Genomic DNA, 16,785 nt, shown 5'->3' with positions numbered 1-16,785 from the left:
ACAGGAAGAAGAGACAGGAGCCTTGCTATGAGGTGGCAGAATCTGTGCTTAGAAAGTGCAGTACTGGTTCTATTATGTTTGTGTATTTATTATGGTTTAACCTTTTCTTGACCACTTATCTTATTTATAGTATGTAAATATGTTTGATACAGCCTATATTATAGACCATCTACAGTGTTAACTAGTAATACTGTATTCCATAGAGTATCCAATGTTTAAAAAGACCAATGTTTACATTAATGTCCACAGTCGTTACTAGGTTCTTCTACCGCTCCCCCAGACTCCCGCACTTGCTCCAATGTTTCGCAGAGTGGGAAATTGTGGATTGAATTTGTAAACCCCCCTCTAAAAATCCAGAGTTTGCCACTACAGGTGTGACAAAAACAATCTAAGGTCCTTTAAAATCTGCAACTTTGTTCTATCCAGATCTATTTCATTTGGCCACACATACAGTATGTTTTTCCAAATTGCACAGACCAGACATTCAACATAAACCGTGCAGCAAATCTCTTTGAGAACATCATCAGTTCATGGCATTTGTATACTGGAATTATCGACATGGATGTAATTTGATGGATGCCCTCTGGACCCAAATGTGGTTCTGTAATTTGTTCTGGGGTTCTGTTATGCCAAACACTAAATAGTACAGTATAAGTTGTATTGGAAATAGTCCTTTTTGTGGATCCAAACTGGGAACCCCAGAAAAAGGTACACTGATATGCAGGACCCTAGAACAATGGCAACATGATACTTGGGTTCCCAGGTTCACTAAAATATATTTCAGTATCACTTTCATAATTCATCCAAACTAACTGACATGTGTGGTTATCTGAAGAGAGAAATGCACTGATGAATGCTAGTGTCAGGCCTACTATGATCATCTGCAAGTGGTTACGATAGTTAGATTTTGCCTGGTATGATTTATGTGATTATTGTCTTATGTCAATCATTTATCATACCGCACAATAGAACCTTGCACATTCTAATAAAAGTGCCATTAATGGGTAAAATGAATTTTAGACATACCTTCTTTTTTATCTTCCTGGGCAATCTTCACTTTTGTATCAGTAATGTCTTTAAATGAAGCCAAAAAAAGGACCACGTCACCTTTTTCATTCTTTATGGGAACTATGTCCAATAGGCACCAGAATGAAGTACCTAGAAGTATAGAAAACAGTACATATAATGCAAGTACAGGGTTGAAGCAAAAAAAAAAAAAAGTACAAATCTAGAGCTGCAACTAATGTAATTTCAACCAAATCTTATTGGAAAGGTCAGTAGTCGAGAAACCACAGCTGTTCAGTAAATGCAAATCTGCTTGTCTCATCCGATGGAGCTTAGCAGTGCTCCTCTTTGTGGAAGCAAAGCACTGATTTAAATGCAAAATTTATCTACTGGGATCATTAAAATGCCTTAATGAAGCTTCTTATTACTTCTAAATTACACTTTTACTTTGAACCTCTTATTGATCATAACTTTCTTATTTTAATGGAATATTTCCCATTGAGTTGAATGTGACATCTACAGTTTGTTATTTACAGTGTATTTCTTTCTCTGGATTAATTAGAAAGTTGTCTCCAGCTCATCATCCTGCTGCAGAAGACCTAATGTGCAGTATATCCGTGTAACTAAATCAGAAAGCAGAAGCAAATGTGACTCTTTAAATAGAACTGCACTAAATGATACAATGTTCTAGCACATACAGTCTTTGTACTAAAGTTTTACAAGATGCCTTGACACCATAAGGAACACTTTGCACAGTGTTTAATGCACCCAACCCACACCAAAAACATTAGTATACTATTTATTATACTGAAGTAATAAAAGTAATAAAACAACAATACATAAAGTGCTAGCATCTTTACAACAATTACACACCATAGAGGTCTGGTTCAATATGCCCTATATTATTATTATTATTATTATTATTATTATTATTAGCATTATTATTATGAGTAATCATAGCAGTAGAAATAATTGTGACATATTCGGGATATCCATATCAGTGGTTTATGGACACTTATCTTCTTGAATATTTTTTCAGCCTGAACATACAGTGTCCATTTCTAGAATTGCTTAGTATTTCAAGTTGCCCATGTAGCAAACATGCAGTTCACCCTCAAATTCCCCATGGTAGGGATATGTTACCCTGTGATACATACTTCATACTTCTCTCTTAGATAACTCATGTATTGTAGGAGTGCGGAGAGGGCAACAGAAATGAACCCCACCCAAATGTAAAGTTATGCTTGTTATCTATATACAGATGTAGCCACCTTTATCTTGACTGGCTGAGGCGTTTGTCCCGATCGAGCATACTCAGCGTACCGGGGCGTAGGGAGGCGCGCCTAGTCACAGAGAGGCGTACCTAATCGCACGGAGGTAGACAGAGCATTTGGCGTTACCTTTACGTGTAATACCTGCGATCATCCACCAGATGTCGCCTTTTACAATCACCACTGCGCATGCGTGTGGTCTCCCATAAAATACAATACTGAAATATATAATAAGGACTACTTTACTAAGCGTCTCATTACGCTGCATACAGTAAATACTCATTATGCTGCACTATTTAATATAGTAAATACTCATTATGTTGCATTATTTAATACAGTATATACGGTACAGATGCAAATAGTACAGCATACAGTATATGATCCATCTACAGTACTTTATGAATATGTGAGCGTCCAAGTCCCGCAGACAAAACAACATAAAACCAGTAGTGTACACTGTCGCAAATGGACGTGTTAGAAGTTCACTATTGCCTCTTGAGATTAGGAATTTTGTACAGTATGTTAGCGTCCTAATCCCATAGCCATTACAGCATAATCAAAACCAATGGATTTATTCATCTGTCTGCGGCGAAGTGGTGAAGTGTTCCGCTTCCTATACTCAGAGTCCCGAGTTCGATTTCTAAAGTACGAATGCATGTTAGTTTTTTCCAGACACTTTATTATTTTTTTATTCACATAAACCAGGGCAAAGCTGCAGGAGCGGTTCTACTGTTAAGGTTCTATGCACCGTACAGTACACATACAATTCTGTAGCAGGGCAGACTCAATAGAAATGGCTACCACCTATGACTCCTTGCCCCACGGAGGCCCTAGGCTACGGCGCACAAAACAGTCCAGATTTTGCAGGCTATGGGGCAATGCTGAAGGAGCGTCATGATCCCCTAGATAAAATACACAGGGGCGATAGGAATAAGCGAGATCTATGCACATTACGGTACACCGGACTCAATCGCACAGCACACTGGCAAAATGGCCGCCGCCCCTGAACCCCCACCACGTGGCATGCAGCGCTCGGATATGGAGTGAGAGATGGCATAAGTTTTGCAGGCTACGGGGCAATGCTGAAGGAGCGTCACAATCCCCTAGCCAAAATACACAGGGGCGATAGAGATAAGCGAGGTCTATGCACATTACGTTACACCGGGCTCGATCGCATAGAAAACTGACAAAACACAAGTTTTACATAAAGCAGGGCAAAGCTGCAGGAGAGTTTCTACTGTCAAGGTTCTATGCACCGTACGGTACACATACAATTCTATAGCAGGGCAGACTCAATTGAAATGGCTACCGCCTGTGACTCCTAGCTCCATGGAGGCACTTGGCTATGGAGCAAGTAACAGCACAGATTTTGCAGGCTAAGGGGCAATGCTGAAGAAGCGTTAGCATCCACCTAGCTAAAATACACAGGGGCGATAGGGATAAGCGAGGTCTATGCACATAACGATACACCGGACCCCATCGCATCGCAAAGTGACAAAATGTCCGAGGCACGTGAACCCCTGCCTTGTGGCAGCACTCAGCTATGGAGCGAGCAACAGCATAGGTTTTGCAGGCTACGGGGTAATGCTGAAGGAGCGTCAGAATCCCCTAGCTGAAATACACAGGGGTGATAGGGATAAGCGAGGTCTATGCACATAACGATACACCGTAAAGTTCCCCATGGTATTGATTATGCCTTTTCTTTGTACACGGTATTTTCCACTGCCTCGCCCTACCCCCATCCCACTTTCCCCTTCCCCCCTGGGAGCCTTCAAAGTACATGCAGTAGACAGGGAGGGAGTTCCGATCAGGTTACAAGACATGTGCAACAGTATACTATGGATATGTAGGAAAATCCCCCACCCACTCTGATTTATGTGAAACCTGTGTGCACCCTTCCATTGAATGTATAACAAAGAAAAAATAATAATAAAGTGAATGTCACGGGAACATATATATTTAAAAAAAAAAAGGTTGGCACTTTGGGACTCAAACCTGGGACTCTCAGCATGGGAGGTGGGAGCCTTCATCGCTAGGTTGGTATGGAAGGGGAGACAATTAGCTGCCGGAGGGTATCAACCCCAAGTTTCTGTGACCCCTATAAGGCTCATGGCAAGCGTCGGAACCCATGGTGGGTCTGAATTAATGGGCCCATTATAGTCTATGGGAAAATGGGTCCAATTTGCGTACTGATATCTCTGGTTCTGGGTGTCCCAGAGACTCAGGACTGGTACCATACAAAAGATAAGACTCTTGGCTTTCGGGGCAGACCAACCACTAGTTTATGTGACATTGGAAAGGGAAACAGGAAGCAACCGTGTATCAGGTCCCCTCCAGTTGTCCGCCTAGCTTGCATAGGATGCAGGGTTTCTGGCTAGATAGGAAATACTGTACAGAAATGCTAAGCATGGTAATTTGACATACAGGAACATAGGGAGGAGTTTTTATCTCTCTCCATTATACTTAGAAAAATTACACTTTCCACTGTATGTTACAAGCTGTTTGTGCTAATTAGTACACTAGTAGAACATACTGTACAGAGATACTAAGTACAGTGATTTGGCATCCACAAATTTAGGGAGGAGCTTTAATCTCTCTCCATTGTAATCTTTCTAAGTATAATGGAGAGATAAAAGCTCCTCCCTAAATTCCCGGGTGCCAAATTATCGTCCTTAGTATCGCTGTACTCTATGTTCTACTAGTGTACTATTTAGCACGAACAGCTTGTAACGTACAGTGGCAAGTTTAATCTATGTATAATGGAGAGATAAAAGCTCCTCCCTAAGTTCCTAGATGCCAAATCACCATCCTAAGTATCTATGTACAGTATGTTCTACTAGTGTACTGATTAGCACGAACAGCTTTTAACTGGATGCCAAATCACCGTACTTAGTATCTCTGTACAGTATGTTCTATTAGGGTACTAATTAGCACGAACAGCTTGTAACATACAGCGGCAAGTTTAATCTTTCTATGTATAATGGAGAGAGATAAAAGCTCCTCAGTAAGTTCCTGGATGCCAAATCACCGTACTTAGTATCTCTGTACAGTATTTTCTATTAGGGTACTAATTAGCTGTTCGCGCTAATTAGTACCCTAATAGAAAATACTATACAGAGATACTAAGGACGATGATTTGGCAACCAGGAACTTAGGGAGGAGCTTTTATCTCTCTACATTATACATAGAAAGAACAAACCTGCCACTGTACGTTACAAGCTGCTCATGCTAATTAGTACACTAGTAGAACAAACTGTACAGAGATACTACGGACAGTGATTTGGTATCCAGTCACTTAGGGAGGAGCTTTTATCTCTCTCCATTATACTTAGAAAGATTACAATGGAGAGAGATAAAAGCTCCTCCCTAAGTTCCTGGATGCCAAATCACTGTCCGTAGTATCTCTTTACAGTATGTTCTACTAGTGTACTAATTAGCACGAACAGCTTGTAACGTACAGTGGATAGTTTAATCTTTCTATGTATAATATAGAGAGATAAAAGCTCCTCCCTAAGTTCCTGGTTGCCAAATCACCGTCCTTAGGTTCTGTGTATAGTATTGTCTATTAGGGTACTAATTAGCATGAACAGCTAATTAGAACCCTAATAGAACATACTGTACAGAGATGAAGAACGGTGATTTGGCATCCAGGAACTTACTGAGGAGCTTTTATCTCTCTCCAGACTCGGGACTGGTACCATTTAAAAGAGGAGACTCTTGGCTTTCGGGGCAGGTCAACCACTACATAAAAAGATTAAACTTGCCGCTGTACATTACAAGCTGTTCATGCTAATTAGTACCCTAATAGAACATACTGTACAGAGATACTAAGTACGGTGATTTGGCATCCAGTTAAAAGCTGTTCGTGCTAAATAGTACACTAGTAGTACATACTGTACAGAGATACTTAGGACGGTGATTTGGCATCTAGGAACTTAGGGAGGAGCTTTTATCTCTCCATTATACATAGAAAGATTAAACTTGCCACTGTACATTACAAGCTGTTCGTGCTAATTAGTACACTAGAAGAACATACTGGGGACTCGGACTTATACAGTACTTGCATTTCAAAAGAACGGTATTTTCCACCGCCTGCCGCTAGCCCATCGCCCTTCCCCCCTGGGAGCCTGCACAGGTCATGCAGTAGACAGGGAGGGAGTTATTCACATAAACCAGGGCAAAGCTGCAGGAGCGGTTGTACTGTTAAGGTTCTATGCACCATACGGTACACATACAATTCTGTAGCAGGGCAGACTCAATTGAAATGGCTACCGCCTGTGACTCCTTGCCCCATGGAGGCCCTCGGCTATGGAGCAAGTAACAGCACAGATTTTGTAGGCCACGGGGCAATGCTGAAGGAGCGTCAGAATCCCCTAGCTAAAATACACAGGGTTGATAGGGATAAGCGAGGTCTATGCGCTTAACGATACCCCAGACCCCATTGCATCACAAAGTGACAAAATGTCCAAGGCACATGAACATCCATCTTGTGTCAGCACTCAGCTATGGAGTGAGTGACGGCATAGGTTTTGCAGGCTTCGAGGCAGTGCTGTAGGAGCATCGGAATCCCCTAGCTAAAATACACAGAGGCGATAGGGTTAAGCGAGGTCTATGCACATAATTCTACAATAATTCATGTGCCTCGGACATTTTGTCTTTTTGTGATGCAATGTATCATTATGTGCATAGACCTCGCTTATCCCTATCGACCCTGTGTATTTTAGCTAGGGGATTCTGATGCTCCTTCAGCATTGGCCCGTTCTGTGAACACAGTATTTTCCACTGCCTCGCCCTACCCCCATCCCACTTTCCCCTTCCCCCCTGGGAGCCTGCACAGTTCATGCAGTAGAAAGGTATGGAGTTCCAATCAGGTTACAAGACAAGATTTATGTGAAACCTGTGTGCTCCCTTCCATTGAATGTATAACAAAGAAAAAAAATTATAATAAAGTGAATGTCACAGGAACTCGGACGCTCATACTGCACATGTATTTCAAAAGCACGGTGTTTATGCATTGTACATACTTCCTTTTACACAATTACTTGCGTCTCCATACACAATCTTGCGTCTGCATACACAAGTGTTTTAACATGTTCGTTTGTGTCTGTATAAACTATTTATTTATATGGAGAACTCTCACCGTCTGACCATTGGTCACCATCTATTAACATTACAGTCGTCACTGACCATTTGCCAGAGCTGTAGATCAATCCGCCGCTATACGATCGAAAGTACTGGATTAGTGGAGCATTAGCCACCCAGTGGTGGAGATGTGTAATGCATGCTGAGTATCTAGAATCGCCTCAACGCGCCTGCCTGTGATTAAACTCAGCAAGCTAAGCTATCGCCTTAGCGTGACTAAACATCCGTCTAGGCGGAGAATCGGTTAAGATAAAGGTGGCTACATCTGTATATAAATTCAAAAGCACTCACTCACTCACTCATTGACTCATCTCTAATACCCTTTTCAGACAGAAATCTGGCTTTTACCCAGCATATCAGTGCCAGATCATTTTTCTGGCCTCTGCCTGACCCCCCTTTCACACAGAGAAGCAAATTGCCGGATCAAGAATTTCTAGCCGGTAATTTGCGGATCAACGCGGGTATTTTGTCTGTGTGAAAGGGTCATCCTGGGTAGAAATTCCTGGGTTGAAGTCTTGGGAATTACAAACTGGGTTGACCCTTACACACAGAAAATGGACCCGTGTTTATCTGCAAATTACCAGGTAGAACTGCTGCACCCAGGAATTTTACTTTCTGTATGAAAGGGGTATTATGCTCTTACTTCCCAATACCTTAGGAAGTTGAAATTTAGCATAGGTATTCTTCAGACTGGAAATAGGAAAACTACATAATTAGAATTTTAATAAACCTTCCCTAAGAGGATGAAAAGGGGATGACATAATGACTTCATTACCTATGTGTGGCATGCGTTGCGTAAACGATAATGCCCAAATGGATAACAGGGTAAAAATTTGGATTGCACCTCCAGTGGGTAAATTTAATAAACTACAAAAATGGTCCTGTCACTTTTTACCATCTCTCTCTCTCTCTCTCTCTCTCTCTCTCTCTCTCTCTCTCTCTCTCTCTCACTCACTCACTCACTCACTCATCACTAATTCTCTTATTTCCTGATATGTTAGGAAGCTGAAATTTAACATAGGAATTTTAATTAACCTCACCTAAGGGAATGAACAGGGGGTTGACATAATGACGTCATCATCGATACGTGGTATGCAGGGCTGGTGCAAGGTTTGTCAGCACCCTAGGCAAATCGAGATCACCCTCCCCCGCTGACTCCCCACCACCACTACCAAAATACAGAGATCCTCAGGTGAAAATGTGTGACATGGCATCTCTTATAAGATTCACAGCCACCACCTGCTCATTTATACTCTTTCACACCGCACAAATAACCCAGTATTGCCGGGTCGACATGGGTCGCTGTACTGACCAGGTAATTAAACCCAGGAATAAAGAAGGGTTATTCCCAGGTTATTACCGGGTCAGGTGCAGTGTGAACAGGATTTCCAGGTCGATGCGACCCGGGACCCGTTCACTGCATAGGGAGAGGCGCAGCCTATGCACCCACCCCCGATGACGCCACGGACCCCCGATGGCAACAAGACCCGTCAATATGCCGGGTCAGGAAGCCAGTTCTCTGGGTACAATGCCGGGGCGCACCCATGAAGGACACTTCCAATTCCTGGGTGCGACCCAGCATTAGCGATCTGAAAGCGGTACTAACAGTAAGAGTATTAGGGATAGGATATCAGGGTTGATTTACCAGTTTGGGTAAAGGTATTAAGGTTAGGGGTAATGATTAGGGAAAGGTGTATAGAAATTATATATATACTCCTCCAACGATAACGCGGCACTCCAAGGGACTCTTCTTAAACGTACTTTATTTACGGTGTTAACATCAACATGTTTTGAAGCCGCAGCTTCTTCCTCAGGACTCACCGACAAACAGATAACACACACACAAAAAGACATTTCAATACCTGATAACCCTCCTGTCCTCCCACCGCCGTAATTGTCCACAGCTGCAACCGCCGAGTGTCCACGAGTGCCTCACTTCCGGGTAAACGCAAACGGATGTTGCCAAGCAACCTCCTGCTTGCGCTCCAGCATCAGGAAACCCACCCTTACATCATCGAACGGCGCTGACAGTTGACAGGGCTGGGGGAGAACAGACAGATAAAACACATTACCACATAGATTTATGGTAACGTGCAAAACCTTTAAGCACCCTCACTCACCTAAAAGCTACGATATCCGACATGTACTCACGTGTACCTCATCTTTTGTGGTGTACGTGATTACATGCCCCTGTGGCTTATACTATGTGGGCCAGACCTCGCGGAAATTCCGTGAGAGGATGGCTCTGCATAGGTCGGCTATTCATCTGTCATTGGAAGGAAAAACCAATGACCAACCGGTGGCCCGCCATTTTAAAAGGATGGGTCACTCTTTAGCTGATTTGAAATATTTTTTAATTGATCATGTACCAGATTCCCCCCGCGGGGGAGATCGGGTGAAATCCTTAATTGTCACAGAGGCACGATGGATTGTTCGCCTCGACACGATTATCCCAAAAGGATTAAATGATAAAATTAACTGGAATAGTCTCTTGTAATTAGGTACAGGGGCGTATAGCCCTTGGAATGAAAGATTATATTTAGGAGGATGAGCTGTATATCTTAACGGATGGGGTATTGCACGTCTGGGTGCCTCTGGATTAAGTGGGGCGGTAATTGATGGGGCTATGGTTCATATACTGACATGAGAATAGTATGTGATACAGCCCTATATGAAGACTAAGAACGCTGTTTTTAGATATATGTGGTAATGTGTTTTATCTGTCTGTTCTCCCCCAGCCCTGTCCACTGTCAGCGCCGTTCAATGATGTAAGGGTGGGTTTCCTGATGCTGGAGCGCAAGCAGGAGGTTACTTGGCAACATCCGTTTGCATCTACCCGGAAGTGAGGCACTCGTGGACACTCGGCGGCTGCAGCTGTGGACAATTACGGCGGTGGGAGGACAGGAGGGTTATCAGGTATTTAAATATCTTTTTGTGTGTGTGTTATCTGTTTGTCGGTGAGTCCTGAGGAAGAAGCTGCGGCTTCGAAACATGTTGATGTTAACACCGTAAATAAAGTACGTTTAAGAAGAGTCCCTTGGAGTGCCGCGTTATCGTTGGAGGAGTATGTGTATCTGCGCGTGGGCACCGGGACCAGGTGTATAGAAGCGTGGAGTGCCGGCTGATTTGGATAGCATATATATATATATATATAGTTGTGCTCATAAGTTTACATACCCTAGCAGAATTTGTGATTTTCTGGCCATTTGTCAGAGAATATTAATGATTACTCACAAACTTTTCTTTCACTCATGGTTAGTGGTTGGGTGAAGCCATTTATTGTCAAACAACTGTGTTTACTCTTTTTAAATCATAATGACAACAGAAACTACCCAAATGACCCTGATCAAAAGTTTACATACCCTGGAGATTTTGGCCTGATAACATGCACACAAGTTGACACAAACAGCTTTGAATGGCTACTAAAGGTAACCATCCTCATCTGTGATCTGTTTGCTTGTAATCAGTGTGTGCGTATAAAAGGTCAGTGAGTTTCTGGACTCCTGAAAGACCCTTGTATCTTTCATCCAGTGCTGCACTGACGTGTCTGGATTCTGAGTCATGGGGAAAGCAAAAGAATTGTCAAAGGATCTGCGGGAAAAGGTAATTGAACTGTATAAAACAGGAAAGGGATATAAAAAGATATCCAAGCAATTGAGAATGCCAATCAGCAGTGTACAAACTCTAATTAAGAAGTGGAAAATTAGGGATTCTGTGGAAACCAAATCACGGTCAGGTAGACCAACAAAAATTTCAGCCACAACTGCCAGGAAAATTGTTCGGGATGCAAAGAAAAATCCACAAAAAACTTTAGCTTAAATACAGGACTCTCTGAAAAAAAGTGATGTGGTTGTTTCAAGATGCACAATAAGGAGGCATTTGAAGAAAAATGGGCTGCATGGTCGAGTCGCCAGAGGAAAGCCATTACTACGCAAATGCCACAAAGCATTCCGCTTACAATACTCCAAACAGCACAGAAACAAGCCTCAAAACTTCTGGAACAAACTCATTTGGAGTGATGAGACCAAAATTTAACTTTTTGGCCACAACCATAAACATTACATTTGGAGAGGAGTCAACAAGGCCTATGATGAAAGGTACACCATTCCTACTGTGAAACACGGAGGTGGATTGCTGATGTTTTGGGGATGTGTGAGCTACAAAGGCACTGGAAACTTGGCCAAAATTGATGGCAAGATAAATGCAGCATGTTATCAGAAAATACTGGAGGAAAAATTGCACTCATGAGCCCGGAAGCTGCGCATGGGACGTACTTGGACGTTCCAACATGACAATAATCCAAAACACAAGGCCAAGTTGACCTGTCATTGGCTACAGCAGAATAAAGTGAAGGTTCTGGAGTGGCCATCTCAGTCTCCTGACCTCAATATCATTAAGCCACTCTGGGGAGATCTCAAACGTGCAGTTCATGCAAGACAGCCCAAGAATTTACAGGAACTGGAGGCTTTTTGCCAAGAAGAATGGGCAGCTTTACCATCTGAGAAAATAAAGAGCCTCATCCACAACTACCACAAAAGACTTCAAGCTGTCATTGATGTTAAAGGGGGCAACACACGGTATTAAGAACTGGGGTATATAAACTTTTGATAAGGGTCATTTGGGTAGTTTCTGTTGTCATTATGATTTAAAAAGTGTAAACACAGTTGTTTGACAATAAATGGCTTTACCCAACCACTAACCATGAGTGAAAGAAAAGTTTGTAAGTTATCATTCATATTCTCTGACAAATGGTCAAAAAATCACAAATTCTGCTAGGGTATGTAAACTTATGAGCACAACTGTATATATATATATATATATATATATATATATAGTAGTCATTTTGGACCCATCCTAAACCGCTACATTGGTTCCCCCAAGTGACATAGGGTGCAGTCAGGGACATAGGGAATAGTCAGGGAAATAGGGAGCAGTCATGGGTGTATCAGGGACATAGGGAACAGTCAGGGAAATAGGGAGCAATCATGGGTGTATCAGGGATATAGGGAGCAGTCAGGGGCATAGGGATCAGTCAGGGGTGTATCAGGGATATAGGGAGCAGTCAGGGGCATACGGAGCAGTCAGGGGTGTTTCAGGGGCATAGGGATCAGTCAAGGGTGTTTCAGGGGCATAGGGAGCAGTCAGGGGTGTATCAGGGGCAAAGGGAGCAGTCAGGAGTGTATCAGGGACATAGGGAGCAGTCAGGGGCATAGGGAGCAGTCAAGGGTGCAGCAGATTGTAGGGCATAGGGCTGAGAGAGTGACAGTGACAGACTTGAAGCAGCAGCACCAGTCCCAGTGCCCCCGGCCTCCTGTATCCAATGCAAGTGCTCTTGAAATGTCCACTCCCTGTGGAAGATCCTGTGCAGGGCGGAATCACTGCCTTCCACATCAGCGATGGATGATCGGAGTCAGAGAAACTTTGAAGAGAGGCAGCCGCTGGTCCCTGGGAGGGGTCAGCCAGCCATCCAGAAATATATAGTAATCTGAGCCCCAGCGATGTGCTCTGGAGCCGGTCCATAGACAGTCACTGCTAATCATCCTCTAACAAAAGTTCTGCCTCTGGGTGCCGGGGGCTCCTGCTAGCGGGTGCCGGGCAGCATTATAAATAATCTCCTAAACGCAAATAGCAATCAAAAAAGTAAGCGCTTAGTGCTCTGATCATGAGACACTGAACCACCGTTGAAATACCAATCACAGACTGCTGCTTCACAATGGAGGCGCTGTCCCTCCAAAAAAAACAAAAACAAAAACAAATTGTATACACTGAAAATAGGAAGCGCTGTCCGTGAGGGTATAAACTACATTTTATTCACATAACAAATTGTTCTGCTAATTATCATAAAAGAAATATACAGAATAAAACATCACAATTGTCACAGTAAAACTACATAAAATCTTGAGCCTTTTTAAACGGTCTGCAGACCCTACTTAATTGTTTAGCAAATTCACTTGTGTCCATTTAAGGATCCATTTATGCTTTGGATCCACATTTAAGTCACTGGAGTCCTTTGTACTTTAAAGTTTTGTTACAATCCCGCTAATTGTACCGTCATGTATTATTTCATTCCGCACGGCTAAAGGAGACCTCCGGCAGTTTGGGAATGTTATTAAGAATAGTTTGGACAATCTTGCAGGAGCCGGCTGCCGTGCACGCTAACAACGGGAGAAGCGGCTATCAAGGGGATGCTTGGTGTGTGGTCTGCAGACGTCCGATGGAAGCGGTGCTTGATGCGTTTCTTAGCCTCTTAGATGGGGGCTGTTTCCTCAGAAGTACCGCCTATTGTATTCCATTGCTTATTTATATACCCCGAATCAAGTCAGTAGTCAATGCAGCTGATTATAATTTGATATCTTAACTCTTTCTAGGTTCGGCTCATTACCGGCTCATTATTAGTTCATATGTATATGTAAAATAAAAAATAAAAATATATAAATATATAAATATAAATAACAATATACAAATCTGATAATATAAAGTGATAATATACAAATATGAAAATATTAGAATAATATAAATGAATATAAATCAGTCAGTGTCTCGTACTGTATATACTTAATTATAGTGTCGTATCATTAACAGTCATAGATAAATCAATTAAAATCAGATAAATATAGTATAAAAACGCTCAAGATTTTATGTAGTTTTACTGTGATATTTGTGATGTTTAATTCTGTATATTTCTTTTATGATAATTAGCAGAACAATTTGTTATGTGAATAAAATTTAGTTTATACCCTCATGGACAGCGCTTCCTATTTTCAGTGTATACAATCTCCTAAACGCCACTGGCACCCGGCCTCCTCCTCGGGCTCCAGCAGCTACGTGGCCTGCTTACATGGTTTGTGGTCCCAGGGGCGGGACCAAAGCTAAAACTACACGGTCATCAGGTTAGCCGTGGGCGGGGGAGTCTTGAGAGCGAGCAAATGATGTAGAAAGCGGTGGTGGGAACAGCCCCTGAAAAGTGGCTCTAAACCGGCAGATCAAACACCGGGTGAGCAGGGAACGTGTCCCCCTCACACCACTGATGATGAGCACAGTCACTTCATTTTTAATTTTTTTTTGCACTCAGCGCCGCCCTTCAAGCGCTGGCGCCCATATGCAGCTGCCTAAAAATGCCTAATGGTAGCGCCGGCCCTGACATGCGTTGCGTGAACAATAATGCCCAACAGACAATAGGTTAAACATTTGGATTGCACCTCCAGTGGGTAGAATTTATTAAACTACAAAAATGGTCCTGTCACTTTTTACCATATCTGCTAAAGGTGCTCCACAGGAAACGCCAAGAACCATGGATTAATATTTACGTACATTAAGACGTCTCAAATTTACATCACTATAGATTTACCAGATTTTTAACACTCATTTATATTTACAACTGTGAAAATCAGAAACTACTATGTGAAGAACAGGTAGAACAGCTAGTGTTTTAATATGTGCCACTAGATGTATCCAGGCAGTGGCGGTAGGGTTGCAGAACAGGCCAAATTTCAAATAGGGAGCCATACTAAATGTCGTCCCAAACTGACTCACTGACAGTTGGTGTGGCTCCCCTATTTGAGATTTGGACTGCGCTGCAGCCCCACCGCCACTGGATCCAGGTAACTGAATTATGTGCAGGATCCAATATCCGGGTTGAGTATGTGTTACTGGCGGCTGGTATGCAGGCGGTCAGTATCTCAATACCGGGATCCCAGCCGCAGAATGCTGATGGGGGGAGCGCAACGAAGCCCCTGCGTGGCTCACTATGCTCGCCAAGCTGCTTGGAGGCAAACTACGCTCCCCACAGGTTCTATTCCCACTCTATGGGTGCAGTGGACACCTACGAGTGGGAATAGTCCCTTTTATTGGGCATGCCGACTGTCAGGATTGTCAGTGTTCAGGATGCAGGGGAAGGTATTGTGACCGGCGGTCTCCTGACCATTGGTCACATAACTGCATCCCCAATATCCATATATAGTCACATAGTTCATGGTCCTCTCCAAAGATTTTTGGGACCGAAAGTAATTCATCCCTGGGGACTTCATTTTTAGAAGAATTCAGAGATGTTCCTTCCTTACTGAGGACATACCTCATCATTAGTATCCCTTGATCTCCATTTCTTCACTACCATACACAGTAGACACTCCACAGAGATAAGCGGTAAATAAGGAGGTGCTTTCACAGACCCCATCCAACCCCCATTACAATTATGCCTAATTCTTGGGGGACATTTTAATACTTGGCCAAGGTAGGGATATAACAGTGTTAGAAATTTGACAGGGATAAAGGGAAAGGGATTGTCCAGAAGTTGTTGTTGGTCCTCTGTCCAGATGCTGGCTTGCAAAATGCTATCTCCTATAAATTGAGCCTCTGGTGTAAGAACATAATCTAAGGGGTGGGTGATCTGGTTGTCGATTAGTACTTAAACTATTCTGACATAATACTTTATTGTTCTTGTCAACTTATAGTATAATAAAATTAAAAATACCATTGTATCTTCCCTGTTGTTTTGCCTGTGTGACATCAACATTAAGCTTCCTTCCTTCCTTCCTTCCTTCCTTCCTTCCTTCCTTCCTTCCTTCCTTCCTTCCTTCCTTCCTTCCCATAAAAACATTTTTACAGAATTTAATTGCAAGGTGCATTTTGTTCATCTTACTTTCCTTCTGTGTTTTCTTCAGTTTCATACAGAGTACTTTTTGTTGCAGTTATTTTTTGTTATACAGTATTTCTTTGTGACACTTCTTTTATGTGTTTTTCACCTGTGGTTTCCATTTGTTTAACTTGGTTGCTAAGCAATAACACCTATTACAATAGCTTGTTTTTTTAGGTCAACTTGGGAAATGTGAAAATCTCTCCAGATATATTCTTGTTTCAGTTGGGTTTTGTGAAATTGATCTATACTGTATTTAGGACCTTAGGATGCCAGTCATTGCTAATAACATTTTCTTTTAAAACAGTATTTGTACATAGTATATCAAAGTCTAATCTCTATCAAGTTGTTCTGTGCAATAATGAATCAAGAAAACAACTCTTTTGATTCTAGGAAGATGTGATGAAAAGTAAACACAGATCACAGATGTAATATATGTCTTTTATACAAACACTGTCTGTAGTAAAATGATATATTAAAAGTGGTTTTATATAAATAAATAATAATAATAATAATAATAATAATAATAATAATAATAAACAGGACCACAAACAGAGGCAGACCAGCATGGCACCTACCAGGCATGGCACCAACCATCCTGGCCATAAAAAACACTACAGCAGTTCTCGTGGCCTGTCAGTCTTCAAATAGGTCACAATGCCTGGCCAGACTTGCCTCATCCAGCATTATAAATGATGCAAGTGGTGCACCCTTCTGTTGGCCCACCTTTCCATC

General features: G+C 42.3%; 1 protein-coding gene across 3 annotated transcripts in view; it reads right to left on the bottom strand.

Moving 5' to 3' along the window:
* KCNH8 (potassium voltage-gated channel subfamily H member 8) overlaps positions 1-16,785 on the bottom strand; it is a 667,193-nt gene that overhangs the window by 277,016 nt on the left and 373,392 nt on the right. For all 3 annotated transcript variants that reach the window (XM_063922193.1, XM_063922191.1, XM_063922192.1), the window contains exon 3: positions 1,027-1,158. In XM_063922193.1, the coding sequence (XP_063778263.1) occupies positions 1,027-1,158 (132 nt within the window). The remainder of the gene's footprint in view (positions 1-1,026; positions 1,159-16,785) is intronic.

Source organism: Pseudophryne corroboree, chromosome 5 (genome assembly GCF_028390025.1).
Source record: "Pseudophryne corroboree isolate aPseCor3 chromosome 5, aPseCor3.hap2, whole genome shotgun sequence".
Classification (NCBI taxonomy): Eukaryota; Metazoa; Chordata; class Amphibia; order Anura; family Myobatrachidae; genus Pseudophryne; species Pseudophryne corroboree.
Note: the sequence above shows the minus strand (reverse complement) of the source record. Positions and strands in the feature narration are given on the sequence as shown.